The sequence below is a fragment of the Anthonomus grandis genome, chromosome 10, assembly GCF_022605725.1.
Source record: "Anthonomus grandis grandis chromosome 10, icAntGran1.3, whole genome shotgun sequence".
Classification (NCBI taxonomy): Eukaryota; Metazoa; Arthropoda; class Insecta; order Coleoptera; family Curculionidae; genus Anthonomus; species Anthonomus grandis.
Window position 1 is genome coordinate 11,488,725 of NC_065555.1, and position 17,336 is coordinate 11,506,060.

Genomic DNA, 17,336 nt, shown 5'->3' on the forward strand with positions numbered 1-17,336 from the left:
TTGGAGCAGCACAACTTTTTCCCCATTTAACCGAAACTATATCTCTTACCGTTTACGAAATCCTCATGTATATCATTTTATCTAGGACACTCTGTATATGTATTGTATTTTATAATAATATAATAGGTGAATTTTTAAACCACATTGTATTTTAAACTAAACTTCTGGAGAATGATCTCTATCTTAAAAATACCTGATTATTAGGATCCCTACACCGAGAAAAATAATCTTAGACCATCAGTGAGATTCTCACTGCTAGTCAGTAAGATATCTCACTAACATAGGGGACAACAATATGGTTTAAATACCACTATTAGATTGATCTTAATAACTTCGTCTCACTAACCGTCAATAGACGACCTTAATAGATATATCGTAAGACCATCAGTGGGTCATCTTCAGACAACCAATAGCTCATCATAAGACCATCTTAGATTGGTTAGTGACTATCAATATGCATCTTAATAAAACTATAAGTTGATCTTATTAGTGGTAAATAGATATATTAATGTTCTAACTCTTTTTCTTTAGTATTACCTTAGATATTTTCACCTAAGATATTTTAATGTCATATTAAGATAGTCTGTATGGTAATATGGTATTATTTAGGTTCTAATAAAACGAATTTATTTAATATATAACGAATAATTGCAATTAATATTGCAATTTTTAGGCATGGCTAAATCAATAAAAATTAAATGCGAACAAATTCCAAAAAAAAAAGGCTCTGATCCATCGATTTTGTCAAAAAAAAATAGTAACATTTTAATATAGTATATATTTAATATCATTTATGGTTGTTTAGAGCTCCGGTATGCAAGTTTTCTTTTTGACACCCATATAATCTCGTCGAAACCGATGCAACTTGGTACACCCTGTGTAAAACATGAAGGTATAAAATTTTTAAACAAAATATATAGATCCGAGTTTTTGAAAAATTTTCCCAATTAACTTTTTATGAGTCAGTCTAGCCTTAAAAGTGCAAAATAAATAAAAACTCTCAGTTAAGTTCAAACTCTCAGTTGAAAAGTGCAACACTAAAAATGCTAAATAAAAAAAAATAAAATTGAGCGGTCAGAAAGTTTTTGAACATGTGCTATGCTCAATTGATGATTAATAGCAAGACTGTGAGTTATATTATTTCTTAAAGATATTACGTTGGCTGACAGTTTGGAACAACGATGTTTAGATTCATATCTCAGAGATATTACATTTTTTATAGGCCCCATTTTTTCCATGACTATAGGATAATAAGTAAGTATATGAAACTTTGGCTTTAAAGGCTGATTAAATAGGTTAATATATAATGAATAGTGTTCCTTGATTAGTGGTATGTAATGCTTTACAATTTTTCTAAGCAAGAGAAACAATGACCAGTGTACGTTTCCGACAGGGACTAAATGTCCAAATATTAGACCACCATTAATTATAAAGTTTTTTACTTACTAATTCCATATAGGCCAATCACCTCCAAATGTACTTTTAAAGAATCACTCCCAAAGTGAAGAATAAAATAGACCTGAATTGGAAGAAAATTAATTCAATATGGAAAATTTAACTCGAGAGACAGAATACTATATTATGCCTTAACTTTCTCTTTAAAATTATGTATAACACTAAGCATTTTATACAGGATGCAAGCTATGACAGTACCCCAAAAAGTTAAAATTTTTAGTTTCACCCTATATCTCGAAGGCAAAACTGGTTAGGTTAATTAGTTTCACAAACAAGTGGCACAGGTTCGCAAAAACCACAAAGTTCTATCATTAAAAATAACCGAGATACCCTGCAATTACAACCCAAATGTCTCCTATATATATTTAGTAGCTTAGAAAAATACTTAGGACTATAGGGAAATACTTCGAAATATTTAGAAAGATAACAAAATAAAAAAGATGAAAATATTTGTCATAACAAAATTTTAAATAGGTTATTAAACTAATGAGATTTTCATTCAAATTACCTTATAATAAATTCTCATTTCAGGGTCTCGGAAAAGGGACTGTAAAATTTGTGAAGAAAAACAAATATAAAAATTTGATAAAATGTTGAAACTAAATAGCTTTTACAAATATATTGATTTTTTTGGTATGTACTCACAACGTTCCAACCCTGTCAATGGCAATTTAGACAGATTATCAATGACAATTTATCAGAGTTATTTGTTTTTTTGAGAAGCGGGATATTATTTGCGGCGCTACATCAACCATCATGCACAAATAGGTAAATTAAATATTCAAAAAATAACTTAATAACTTACCTTCAAATCCTTCAACGTATGAAGACAGGCTCCACTTAAAAAGCATTAATTTAAAATGATGATTTTAATGAATGATGAATGATTAATTTTAAATGATGCGCGAGCCCCGATAATCTGTTTACTAATGACGGCATTTATGACCAAAAATGAACAGATAACTGCGTATTTGTCATCCCCTCTAGAAGAACTAAACATCCCCTGATATTTAGTTCTTCAAAGATGGTCAAAAGGTAAATAGGTGATCTGATTTTTGCATTTGACACTTTATTAAGATGTATAAAGATGTATCTATAAGCCACATTAACGTGTGTTGTTACAATAATTGAATAATTTTTGCTGGTAATTAGGTAGATATTCGTTGACCTTTATTGAGATATTTTTATAAAAATTGAAAAATGTTTATTTAAAAATGAATTTAAATTTATAAATGATTATTTATTAGATTATTTAAATCAGTGTAACCTAAAATAGTTATTGTATAACGTTAAAACCATAACCCATGTAAGCTTTACAACAATACATTTTAATAGTAGGTATCAATTCTAAATCTGTTAAACAAAAAAATACATCTAAAAGTAATAAACATTTAATCAGATCAAAGCATTCAAATTTAATTTTTTTTAGTAAAACTATTATAAATAAAACTCGATTGAAAATAGGGTCAGTTCACTGGTTCTCGGCCTTTTAACGGAAATTTTGACTTTGTAACCAAATTAAACATAGAAGGAGGCTTTGAATTTTAATTTTACCTAATGCAAAATGTTAGTCAAAGTGTTTTTATCAATTAAGAAATTTGTGTAAGTTTTTTTTTTCAAAGATTTAGCGTAAAGCGAGATAAAACTAAAAAAAGTGCCATTTCACTGTTTCTTGGCCCCCCCTCACAGTTCTCGGCCATTTTTGTATCGGTTCTCGGCCACCCCAAAACCTATTTTATTTAAATAATATTCTAGATTTTTCTACGTAGGGTTACACATTTTTAAAAAAGTTTTTGTTAATAAATACTTACTCATCTTTAAATTAAAGAAAATCAGTGTAAAATTTTATTTTTAAACAAGTTTTATTAAAAATAAACAGTTTAATTTAAATAAATGACTTTAAAGATAAATAATTCCTTTTTAACTAAAAACAAACAAAACAACTTATTCTTAAATATTGAAGGTAAAATAAGCAATTATATTAAAACTAATCAGTCTCAACAAAACAGGATACTCTAGTATAATTATTCACATTAAAATGCAAAGTAATATAGTACGTTATAGATAAACTTATAATAAATATATGGAAAACTTAAAACCTAAATACTTCATTGCACGTGCATTATTAAGCGTCATCACATTCATCACACTTGTATTCTTTGCCTGCAGCAACACTATAGGGAACATTATAGAATTCCGTTCATTTTTTGTGAAACCATTTTGCGCAATAGTCACAACCAATGTTTTTATGATCTTCTTCTTCCGTGTCACTATTAAGAGTTTCTTTACACATATCACATGGTATCTTTTCTTTGGTTTTTGTTTGTTTTGTTTCTTCTAAATCAGGTTTTCTCTTATTTTGTTTCTTATTGTTTTTCTCAATTTTTGTTTCTTCCTTCCTTTCCTTTATTCTCCTTCTTTCTTCTTTTCTTTTTTCAATTTCAGCCTTTTTAAATTCTTTTTCCTGATCTTTTTTTTTTATTCCCTCCATTTGTCACTGCTAATTGCACTTGGTGCTCTTTCATTTTTTGATCGGTTTGTATTTTTGCTACGTTTAACTGGTTCAGGATATAGACACTAGACACTACACTGTTCGGAAAATGCACCATGCATTCTATCAATATTTTCAGTACCTTGAACCGCAGTTTTTTCGTTTTTCTGGTTCTTCCCATCTTCTTTTGAAATTTTTCCTTCTGATTTATTTTGTTGGAAACTATTGTTTTCACCTTTATTTTCGTTGATATTTCTCTCCGACAGTATTCTTTTGTCTTTTTTCTCGTTACACCGTTTTTCTTTAATCTTTGAACTACCTTTTTTGTTTATGTCAAGATTATTAGTATTATTTTCATTACCACATATGACGTTTGGGACATTTCCTACTTCAGTTTCAAAAATATCATCATTAAATGTTGTACCGCGTGTAGGAGCCGCTAAAATTTCAGAAATATCAATCAATGGAAGATCATCATCTTGATCATCTTTACCATTATTTAGAAAGGAGCTGGTCATAATATTTTGAATTTTTACGCTGTCAATATTCAAATTATTATCACCAAAAGATGAAATATTTACCTGCTGATTTTCGGAAAATTCAGTCTCCATGTGAATTATCTCCACGTTTTCAGAAAAGTGTGTATCTTTATCAGGAATACTGAGATCTAAGTTGAGATCAAATATTAATTTGTCAGTATCAAGGTCGTTGTCTTGAATAATAATATCTGATTGATTTTTGTCATCAATGTTAAGAACACCTTTACTTACATCTATTAATAGTTCTAAACTGGCTTCTGATTTATTACTCTTATTTTGGTTATCTTTTTTCGAGGTTGAAGAACATTGTGGTTCAAGTAAGTTAATTTCGCTTAACACTACGTTCACATTTATACCGTAGGATGTTAAATTGTCTTTTATTTTATTAATAAGTTTTTTGCAAGAAGTTATGTCACGCTTCGTTATATTTTCGATTGATTTTCTTTTACTTTTATTTATCGCTACTGCTTTATCAGCCACACATTTGCTGTAATCTACGGCATCGGGATTTAATGGAAATAGTCCCGATTTTCTGAAACCATTTTTTACTGAAGTTTCGAATCTCTCTGGTTCAGAGAGTATCTCGTTAAACAGGCTACAAAAATTAATTTTGGTTACAGAGCAGTTCAGATTTTCTGGTTTTCTTTGCCAATTATGAACAGTTTTTTCCACTCCGATTTCATTGGCTTAAACACGCTAACATCGGCAGGCTGGAGCATGTGCGTAGTGTTGGGAGGTAGAGCATATAGAATAATTTGGTTTGCGTCACACCATGTACTTATTGCCATATTAAGGTGGGATTTATGCCCATCCACAAATAGAATTACAGGCTTTGGAATTTCTTCTAAAATTAATTAAAATCGTTACATATAAATTCAAAAAAGACATTCGATGTCATCCACCCTTTTTCAGACTTTCCCAAAACCCATCCACTGGCCATATTGTCAATGACAGACCTAGGTGGTCTTACATATAGGAATAGAACAAGTAGGGGGGCAAAATTTTCATTAGCGTTGAAAGTTATTAATACAGTAATGTTTTCTTTTTCGTTTCCTTGTTTAACAGTCAGCAAATTACGAAAACCTTTAGGACCCAAAACTTTCCCACTGGATGGACACAGTGCGAATCCCGACTCATCACCATTGAATATCCTCGTTGGATCATTCATTATGTAAGACAAATTATTACTCTCTAAGTACTCCTTGAGGTCATGAAACCATTTTCTTACGGATTGTTCTGTAACTGCAGCTCTGGCTTTATTTATTCCCTCAGCTTCTCTGAGGGATATCTCGGGATTTCTTTTTAAGAAATTTGAGTACCACGTTTGTTTTGGTACACCTTTCTTAAATAAACACTTACCAGAATCAGCGTTAATTTTTGACACTGTATCAAAAAGCATCTGCTTCGTAATAGGGAAACCGAATTTTTGCCAGATTAACAATCCAATTTTTAATTTTTTCTTTACCATCAACAGTTAATAGAGGAGGTGGTCCGGGTTTTCGCAGGACGTCTGGTACTCTCCCTTTTATCCTATCTTGGATGGTCGCCCTGGGAACACCAAATGTTCGACTTGCCTCCCTTATTGGCATTTTGTTTTCTCTAATTTCAAAAAGTGCATTTTTCAAATTCTCTTCACTGTACTTACACAGTTTCCTTCGAACCTTCGATGTATTGGGTCGAATAACCTTGGTATTAGTGGTTCTTTTTTTCTTCGATCTAGCCACTGAAAAAAAAGTTAGAATCAAAACTTTTAGAATTGCGTTTAGGCCGAGAACCGAAATGACTTAACTCTACAATGATTTTAATTCTCGGCCCCCGCAATATTCACAATTGCCGAAAAATGCCAGATCTCGGCCCCTATTTTTCAGGATAATTTTATTATTAAAATAAACACCATCTTCAATTTAATTTGCAGGCCGCAATCTAATATCAGAAAAGAAGCATTGTTAATCTAAATGTAAAAACTAACAAAAACCTTATAACACTTATTTTTTACAGTTTTATTTAAAAATGAAAAATAATCTTTTAAACTAATTTTCGGCCCCTCTGGCCGAGAACTAAAAAAGTTAACTTTTTTTAAACCGGATCGCGGCCACTTAATATTTTAATTGTAAAATCATTTTTTGCTAAATTTTAGCAATAAATTTACACGTTTTAACCCTTCCCTTATAATCTAATGTATATTACATTCACTTAAAACAAAAAAATTGTAAGAGACTTACTATTTATTTGGTTCACAACACTAAGCAAAATTGCACTTTTCACACACGTGTGGTCTGTTGCTTGGAAGGTCGACAACTAAATGATTTTTCGCGCGCTTGTCATTTGCAATGTCATCTTAAGCCCCGGCGTTTTTGACAGAAAAAAGATGCGGGAAACGATTTTATCATTCAGAGTAGGCCAATAGCAATAAATTTCCTTAATATTTGGCTTTTAGTCACAAAACGGCCGAGAACTAGTGATGGCCGGATAACCGGTGAACTGACCCTATTAAGATTTTTTTATTATTTTATCTAGCCGCTTTATAGCAACTCAAACCTCTGACAGACAACTCAAGCCTCTGACTGCGGCAGAGTTTAATATGTTTTTCGCGGTAGCCTAATATTTGGCTCCTTCAAGTAAGAATAAAAGGACTATAATACACATTGTCATTATTTTTTTTTTAATTTTTTATTTTCCAATCTCCAATTTTTTTTTTGCTTAAAATAATTCAAAGAAGATTAACTTACTATTTCATATTCAAAAATGTAAAAAATCAGAGATACCTAAAGTCGACTAGAACCATCCTTTCTACTAATTAAACCAACCTTTCCTGTGACCCTCGTAATAAAAACATAATGAGGAAATACGGTAAGGATCTGGCAGCGTCGCAATTTCGTAGCTTGCGGACGGGCGGGGCCTCCGCCACAGCTGGCAGACGATACGTTCGAAATACAACTACGACCGGCCACTAATTCCTCCGCGTCGAATTTAGTGCCACTATTAATACCGAATATTCCCTAAAATAATTGATTTTTGACAAATCAATTATCATAATTGGCATTAGAAAAGCATTGTTGGTGCCCGTGGTGAAATTACGAACGGTTTTCCGCTTCGGGATAAAGTTTCCAGCGCTTTTGCGTATGAATTGAACGTTGGCGTCAACCGGCTCTCAGCTGTTTCCCGCGCTCGCAGAAAACCGCTGTGAGGCTTACGTAGTGTTTGGTTATCCCGCGCTCCTCGATTTATTGGTAATTTAACCCGGTTTTTTTAATTTTTCGCCTGTGTCAAAAACTGCCAGTGAAATTAGTGCAATGGCTATGTACATTGACGCGACGGAAACGGTTATTTTCGAAGAATCGGGCGACGAAAAGAAGGAAATCCTCGGAAACCTCGCCAGGTAAAGTACCACATGATTTATTTACCCGCGTTTTCGTCCACATGATTTTGACATATAAAGTGCATGGTCCTACGTCATCGTTCTAGCACATAATTTTGTTATTTAACTACTATTAGATTAGATCTTTAATAATAACGCAAATTTATTACCGTTTAATACGTTTAGCCTGAGTATTTTCGATTTCAAATCGTTTTTAACTGGCGGCGTCTTGTGATTGAGTACCCGCTGTTCGCCATCATGAATTTATTTATTGAGACTCTCCCATCTGAAGATGTAAATAAACATACCTATTGGACTTTGCCTTTTAAATCCTGCTAGACTGAAACATTTTTGTCTATAGAATGAACCTGACTGAAGGCTTTTAAATTACTTTGTTTAAAGGGACTACTCTTTGTATTGGTTTCAAGATCCTAAGTTTATTGAAGAACAAGACTTTGGGCCTAAGACTGAAAAAAACAATTATGTTTTTTTATTTTTATTTAGTTCATTTCCAATTTATACAAATTGTACATACATTTATACAAATAATTGTGGGTACGTAAATTCTTGAAAATAATGTACCAAATACACATTTTGTTTGAATCTGTAGCTACGTTTACAACGCGCGGATCTATTAGGTCCATGGATCAAGTGATGGACTATTTTTATTTAGTACAGCCCTAGGATCAAAATGTCAGTTGAAGGGAGTTTCTTAGTTTACGAAGAATTATAGGACATAACCTCTAAATTTTTAAAAATTTTATTGCTGTTTAAAAATAGGTAATAAAAATAAACTATTTTTTTTTTCAAGGCTTAAGTTTGTCCTTTTCCTCTCTTTCTTTTCTTTTTCCTTCTTTATTTTTGTGTACAAAAATAAAAACCTCCTGAGCTAAAATCCAATCAAATGTCTGTCATTTTGGTACTGCAAATAAGTGTTTACACTAAAAAAAAAATAATTTAATCTACCATGTTTAGGAAGCAGCAAATTCGCATACAAAATTTTAGTGTGCTGTCATTTGATCCAAGTATTAAATAGCATTTGGTACAGACCTTGTAAATGTAGCTATGTGTGCAATATGTAAAGCAAATATAAATTAATAGCCTATGTTAAGAATTTTATAGAACTCGAATTTTCATTTATCGAAAAATACAGATCTCTAATTTGGTACCCAATTTATAGCTACTTGATAGATGATATTGAGTGCATTCAGTGCAAGTTTATAAAGTATCTCTGGTTTAGAGAGGAAGGTGTCTTTCCAGCCAGAGGTTTGGATAGTCAATTATACTTAAATAAATTTAATAATATACCCTTAGCAAAAAAAAAAGAAATTGTTTAAAAAAAAAAAAAAAAAATTCCTTTATTGCTATCCAAACCCTTAATAAAATCAACAAATACCCCATATAAACACAAAAACTTAAAAATCTGTCATTCATAAAGATACATTTTTATTTATTGAATTTAAAAGAGTAGAACCTTTTTTCAATAAGAAATCGCTTAACACTCTATTTAAATAAATTACGGCTCTGAATCTGTTGCAGACCCCTGGTAACATGTGGTATGCCTTTACTGCTCGTTAAGTTGGGCTTCTTTCAAAGAAAGCTGACCCGTGTGCAGGTATTCCAAGAGCTTCTCTGTCTCTTGTTATGGGAGTCATGTCTTGTGAGTACCCATCCTGATTTGTTGGAAATAACTGAGGATGCTTCTTAATGAACATCACAAGTGATAAGAAGCATAGTGATGGGGCAGTAAGTACACCGAAACCATCAAAATACTCCCCACATGATGTTCTGGGAGCGAGTCCAAATATGCACCAAATTATTCATTTTTGCGCCTTAAAATATTTTGGGCATCCCTTACCACTCCCACTACCCCAAAACATGATGTCATAATTCAGCACTGACTAAATGTTTGAAAAGTAAAAAATCTTAATGATTTCTATTGATAGTTGATCCCTGAGTCTATGAATAAGACCACAGAGGCTGCTCAGTTTTGATGTTAAGTAATTTATGTGTTTTTCATAACTAAGACATCCATCCAAGTGTCCCAAGAATTTAATACTGCTCAAACACTCTATAGACCTTCCATTAAGTTTTACATAGAGTGATGTGTCTTTTTTGAATTTAGAAAATGTAAGCAGGCCAGTTTTTTCAGTATTTAATTTAAGTTTTTTTTCTTCACACCATTTTTTCATTTGTTCAGCTGCTTGAGAGCATTTTATTGAGATCATGTTCTGGGTGGAACCGCTTTCCAGCACCGATGAGTCATCAGAGAACTGACTATCTAGATCAGCTAATATATTTGCATTTCAGTTATTAACATACAAAAGGAATAACACAGAGCCCAAAATAGAACCCTGGGGTACTACTCCCTGTGTTAGCTTTGATAGAAGAGAGTCGTTGATGTCGTCATTCATGCCATTCTTTCCATAAAATACTTATATAACCTTCTTCATAACAAGATTGACTATCCCACCCTTTTGGCTGGATTAAATTTTCGGGTACCAAGAATAAACTCTAGACATTATAGATTATTTTATGTAAATCCCGCTAGGACTAATATTTTGTTTAAATCCCCTATTAATATAATGTGTCAGAATTATATTAATAATAATTTACATGAACGGTTCGATATTTTTGTTGACAGTTTAAGGTCCAATATAGAAAGTATAAAGTAAATAGGTGATTCAGAGTCTTTCTAGTATGTATATAGATAGTCTGTTTAAGTACATAGAATGTTAAGCATTTTGATTTTTCATTTTTATACATATTTTGGTATTTTTTTAAATTATTTCCTTTAATTGGGTAACAAACCTGTTGGGAATAAATGCCTCTTTTTTTTTAAGCCTAAAATCTATCACCCAGACATGTTCAAAGGTCCCCTGACAATAAATTGATATCACCACAAACAAACTCCTTGATTTTTATGTGAAAGTTTTTTGTTTTCTATTGCTTTTTATTCAGTTGCAATTTAATTATAGAATTTTGGATAAGTGGGAATTTGTTGATTAACATATTTTTAGAGTCAGGGATCTTAGCTACATTTACAATGCGTGTCCCAAATATTTAATACTTGAATCAAATGACTTTACGAGGACTTTTTTTTCAGTGTAAATGGCAGTGGACTAAAATTTGGTACATGAATTTGATGCTTCCCGAACAGGGTAGATCAAATTTATTTATTTTTTAAACACCTAGGACCTATTTTGAAATACCAAAATGACAGGTTTGACATTTAATTGGATAGTCCTATGGTTGGAACCTTTGGTGTGACATTCAAATTATGAGACAGTTTTACCACTAACCAAAACTCTTTATTTTTACTCTTGACACATGTTTTGCTAATGATGTTAGCATCTTTAGGAGAAGATTAAAACTGTTTGTGAGTTTTAATCTCCATAACATTTTACCAGAAATATTGATTCCTTAATTCCACCTGTCCATTGACTCTCCAGATCAAGACCTGGGGTTTCACACTACAGAGTGAAATCTTTTAATGCCCTGCCAGCCTCTGTATTGATTCTGCCACTTTGTATATTCAAAAATAAAGTTAAAGATTTCCTAATTAATAACCTTTTTTACTCATTTGAGGAATTTCTTCACTTCACGTTTATATTGTATCTCTGTTGAAGTTGGCTTTGTATATTTGTTAGTTTTACTTAGTGCTTAATGCTTATTTCTTGATAAATTTTTCCTTTAACTGTGGATTATCTTGTCTTATTATAGAGTTGCTGGATGGGTTTTATTATTGTAATTTTAATTTTAATACTTTTTATTTCTGTATTTTGACTTGTGTAAGAGTTTGTACTTTTTGGCATAAATAAATTAATTAATAATAATAATTAAATTCCAAAAACCTTGAGCACCAGACCTTTCACACTATATTGTTCCAAAGAGTTAATCACTCAGTTATGAGGAACAGTGTCAAAGGTCTTTGAGAAGTTGAGGAAACTAGCAGAGCATTTTCTGTTTTTGTTTTAGCCTATTAAAAATTTCAGACGTCAAGCCAAACTGTTCATTCGAGAGGAATTTAAATGTTTTAAAACAATTTAATAATCTGTCTTTTAAACATTTCTAGTTTTGCAAAATTATTAGTTTAACTAATTGGCTTAGAATTCTCAATCAGCTTTTTTGAACATGACTTATGAACTGAAATTATTAAGGACTGTTTGAATAAATCCAGAACTATACCTGTTTTAAAAGTTAAATTTAGAATATGAGCTATGGGAACTGAAATATTTTGTTTTGATATTTTCATTAATTTTGTGGATATCATCCAGTCCAGGTGTCAACTTATTTTTTAAAGAATCTATGTATCTGGCAATCTCCTGGTCTGTCGTTAAACTGAAATACATTGATGTGATATTTGACTCACCCTGTTTATTTACCAAAGATTGTCTAACAGGAAATTTCTAATAATAAGACAACTTATGCTGTATTATATACTGCAACTTATTGTAGTAGTTAGCCATTTTTAGGTAACCATCAAAAGGAACTTTATTTGCATCATTTATTTTGGAAGAAATTTTTCACTTGTTTATGATATTCTAAGAGTGCTACTTTTAACTTATCTCTATGTTTAATGGACTTTTATGATCTCAAATATGTTATTTAAAATTATTAGTTGCTTTGTTGGGATCAGACTAGTAATTCAGTAATTCAATAAATATACAATAGCAGGCGGTTAAACTGATGAAGCTATTGCTTATTCAAATATTGTTGCTGTTCACTAGGCACTATAGTGGATCATCAGTTCTGCTTATTTGAATGTATATATAGTTGCTTATTGCTAGTTTATACAGAGCTGGAATGTTGCACATATCATTTGAGTACAACTGATCAGTTGGAAGCAGCCTTGGCTTTCTTAGAATTGCTTTAACATTTTTGATCATTAAAGGATAACATAATTATGTACATTCCACCTTTTACTAGAATACCATAGGTCAATAATAGTTCTATAAAAGCTCTATACACCATGACAAGTATTTTTTTTACTTATGATGTTCTAAAAACCCACATAGCTTATAAAACTTATGAATGTTGTTCCCATTTAAGGTGATCATCTGCCATAATATCTAGGTAGTTTGTACATTTAGATTCTTTTCATATCATGAAAATTTTGTTTAAAAATGTCTATCAATTCCTTTAAAGTTTGTTTTCTGATAATTTAATATTAATTTTTTAATACTTTTTTACTTCTACATGTGCATAAAAAAATGGCACAGATAAAACAATACTAGAATTTAAAATGGCATAGAATCTGTTTGGATAACATCCAACTTTTATGCTATAAATCACAGTCTAAAACTTGTAAATAACTTTTTTTTTAAATCTAACTTAAATTAAAATTGAGTCTTAATGATTTGTAGCTGGAGGGACACTGTATAATTACTATACCTACCATAATTTTAATTAATTAGTATAAGTTCAATATAAAATATATTTTCTTTACATTTTTTTTATTTTACTACATTTATTTAATTTTGTTTCATCAATCCAACATATTCAATATTTTGTGCTTGAGAGGAGAGCCAATGTAATTGTATATTTATATATTTTTATAAAAAATTGAGTATTTTGTAAGGGTAGTCTTCAGAATGCACAGACTTAGATTCTTTTAATCCTTGAGTTAAAATTATTTGTTTATTTAATTAATTTTGTAATATTCATAGCAATTATGAAAAACATCTTGTAGTTACAACATACTATATGTAAATATATTAATACACACACAGGGTTAAATTCTGACCAAAAATCATAAAGATTATTTTATATAAACAGTAAAAAATAACTGGCCTATTCAGTTTGACAGTTTCAGTTACAAGTTACATAAAACATACATGAAAATGATTATTTTATGCTTGAGTGTCGCACAAAGCGTCGTCTGAGAAAGTCATTGCAAACCAAAAACTAATATAAGAAAATTAAACAGCCAGGCACTTAAAAAATCATAAAATTAGTAAGCAAACTATAAATTCGCCTTAAACGGGTATAATACTGGTTTTTGCCAGGTAAATGATACTTTTTTATCTCTGCATGCTTGAGGCCACAAATTCCTTTAGCTAGCAGAACTTAAACCGGTTCTCGGGTTTTAAAATAAAATTATTCATCTCTCTCAAGATATGCAGAATTCGCTTCAATGGATGGATGCACCTTATGAAACAGTCCTTATACTTAGATCTATATGAAATATTAAAATCAGATGTATAGTAAGGCCTGCTGTGGCAAAGAGGCAATTATCATTACTGTCATAATGATTTGTATAACACATTTTGCTCTACTCTCCTTCTTTGTACCTACTTGTATTTTACCTGACCTACAGCTACTTCATTATTTATCCCTACTGTTTTTTTGGTTTTTTACCCTTGCTATACATGGGCTGGTTATAAGCATAGATTTGGTTAAAGAGGTAGCGACATATTTGTGTTTAAAATTGTTCATCTTTGAAGCTTTTTTTCTTTATTGATTATGGTAATCTCTGGCAAAATAAGAGATACATTATCAATGGTTGCAGGCTTGTTCTCCATTACTTATATTTCACATAGAGGGGCTTTAAAAGCCACGTGACGCCGCGTGTGGCCGGGAAATGGATGTCGGCAATTTTTACTGGGAAAAACCAAATGGGTTTTATAATGTGTGTTACTTCAGTTCATATAGATTTTTCCAGAGTGGAGCGGAATGACAAATTGCTTACATACCTTCTGGTAACCATTAAATTTATGTAACTCATTTAAAAGTACTTTTTTCTGTTTATATAAATTAAGCCTAATTTCTGATTATATTAATATTGCTTTTTATAGTTAATCTATAATAATAATATAACGCCCCTTCTAGTTGAGTATAATCAAAAAAGAAAAAAAATTACATTAAAGTACTTAGGATGACAGCTCAGAACCCCTCCAAATAGCAGCAATTTGTAATAGGTTTTTTGGATAAGAAGTTTCCATGAAATATGGGTGTAATAAAATCTGGCTTAATCTTTAATAGCCCCATTTAAATTAAGTGGTTAAATCTTGAGCAAGCCCTTAATTTTAATTTTGTTTCAGCTGATATTCACTTCTATGTATTTCCATGGAAACAAATTAGATAGATATCTTGGTTATATAGTATCATTTAAGATATTTCTTGAGCAAAATAAGTTCAAACCGCTATCGTCGATGCATGTTCTACCAACAATATTACTCATTTCATTACATTTAACATATTAAAATTGCCCACAACCTTTGAAGGCCACCACAAAGTTGATGGACATGTTTTGCAGCGCAATAACTTGTGGTCATGCTATTTTTATCCTAATTGCTACATACATTCATATTGTGAGTAATAGAATGTTTTCCTAGGTCGTACCAGGCGGAAAATTATTCTGAAATTATTTACGTAAGGTGGCGCTGCAATTACAAATCACTGAGAATACAATACGTTTTAATGCTTGCCAATATGAGCAGATATAAGGCCAGAGCAATGTTGGTGGTCTCTGTTTTTTTCAACACTATGAAAATTTTTGAGTTGATAAATGGTAATTGTCTTAAATAGATTATAACCAAGTAAGGTTACTATAGTCAGGTATATCTTGACTATACATGGTTGGGTATTGCTATACATATGCATATGTTAATGATTTATCATATCTAAATAGACTAGTGGGTGGTGCGTTAAACAACTCATTAACATAAGATCATGACCACTCTCAATGCCTATGAAGTATCTATGTCATTATGTTTTATTTTTAGAGCATTGATACTAGGAAGAGCTTTTAATAACCAAAGTAGGAAAAGCTTTAATGAAACAGTTTATGAGGGAAAATGTTGCTTTTTTGGGTTGATGTGGTCTTAATCAAAAATTGTTTTCTTATAATCTCCTCAATTTTACTAATTTCGTGAGTCAAGATGGGCCATATGGCATCATGCAGAATAAATATTCTTAGTGTGTAAGTCTCTTTATCATTTTAGTGATACATATATTTTTTAGAATCCACAATGGGAAGAGACCTGTCCAAGTGTTTCCAGTGTTTGGAACAGAACTGTACTGCTTTTTTTGGATAAATCTATTATCTAATTAATGGCCATTAACCATATGGAATCTTAAAGAATGAACCTAAAGAGCCCTACTGAATGACAAATACATCTTATAATTGATTACTTAGTGGGAATTAAAATATGTATTGTTTTCTAAACGGCATAGATATTCACATTTATATATATAATCTTCTCTGAAAACATGGTGGTTATAAAAACATTAAATTATAATGGTTGACCTGTGCCGACACCCTAGTAGGTATCCAGCATATAAATCTCTTCCACCCTTGGCTTCTTTTTAGAGCAGAAATTTTTCACTAGGTGTATTGGATCATAAAATAGGGTTGCCTGACAAGCTGTATTACCTCTTCTTATTGGATAGATAGGGAATGAAAAGGGGCAGGTCATGGCAGAGAGGTGATTTTGGTCAGGCCCTTGGGCTAATCTGGTTTGCAAATGGGCCTTGAATAAATTTTATAGTTTAATAATCTATAATGTAGTAAACTTGTATTTACAGTAAGTAATTTCTTTATTGTTTTTGGTTTTAAAATTAGGGATGATTTTATTATTTATTGTCCACAAATAATTGTATGTTTTTTTATTGAATATTTATGTAACCCAATCCGCTAATATATTGTAATTTCTCTATATTTACAGCCGCATAAATAAGGGTGGTGAGCCGCCAACGGTATCAATGGACCAAGAGAAACGAATGCGTCGTGAGATTGCTAATAGTAATGAGCGCAGGCGCATGCAGTCAATAAACAACGGGTTTCAGTCTTTACGCAGTTTGTTGCCCCATCACGAAGGAGAAAAATTAAGCAAGGTAAGTCAATGAAGCCCATCAACAACATTTTATAAAAGTTTCTGCCAAATCTATCATGTTTAATATTAATTATAATTTTAGGACTGACTCATCAGCAGAGCCAATTCAAAACCTTTTTTCAAACACCAAATCATTAACGTTATTAGTTGCTTGATAAAGATAGAACTCACGCTTACAGTACAAGATTCGGTTGGAATACTTTTTAGTCAGCTGTTTGGTTTCTTTTGATTATTCCTACGCAGTTAAAAATAAGTATTTCGTCGCGCCGGGTTATTTGCAGAGCGAATTAACCAACATTACGGTCACTCGAGTAGAATAATAAAGAAAAAAGAACGTTCACCGCGAAAATGTTTACTGCGTCAATTCAACTGCTTTCTTTAATTTTAATTTGGGCTGGACTTCCCACAATATCTTGCTCTTATGAAATTGATTTTAAAAATGACGAAATTGTAAATCAGAGCTGTATATAATGTGTTATTAATCATTCTAAATATATTTAGTGATAGTGATTCATTAAGGGTCAACATTTAAGTACTACTTTAGTATTTTTTTTGTTAGAACATGTAAATTCTCATTGACCAAATAGAGTAATCATAAGCAAATAAGTTCTTCTGACTTTCAAGTAACCAAGAAGTGAATCAAACTCATACAAGTG

At 31.3% G+C, this 17,336-nt stretch overlaps 1 protein-coding gene and 1 long non-coding RNA gene across 3 annotated transcripts in view; both read left to right on the top strand.

Annotated features, from left to right (window-relative positions):
- Positions 1–7,437: 7,437 nt before the first annotated feature.
- Positions 7,438–17,336, top strand: part of LOC126740951 (transcription factor AP-4) — a 67,297-nt gene continuing 57,398 nt past the window's right edge. Inside the window, exons 1-2 of one of the 2 annotated variants that reach the window (XM_050447151.1) lie at positions 7,438–7,864; positions 16,513–16,681. In XM_050447151.1, coding sequence (XP_050303108.1) covers positions 7,779–7,864; positions 16,513–16,681 — 255 coding nt within the window. In that variant the 5' untranslated portion in view covers positions 7,438–7,778. The remainder of the gene's footprint in view (positions 7,865–16,512; positions 16,682–17,336) is intronic. The other variant, XM_050447150.1, reaches the window with a different exon arrangement.
- Positions 7,884–8,653, top strand: LOC126740952 (uncharacterized). Its single transcript, XR_007662071.1, has 2 exons — positions 7,884–8,398; positions 8,454–8,653. It is a non-coding gene; the product is annotated as an uncharacterized LOC126740952 (long non-coding RNA).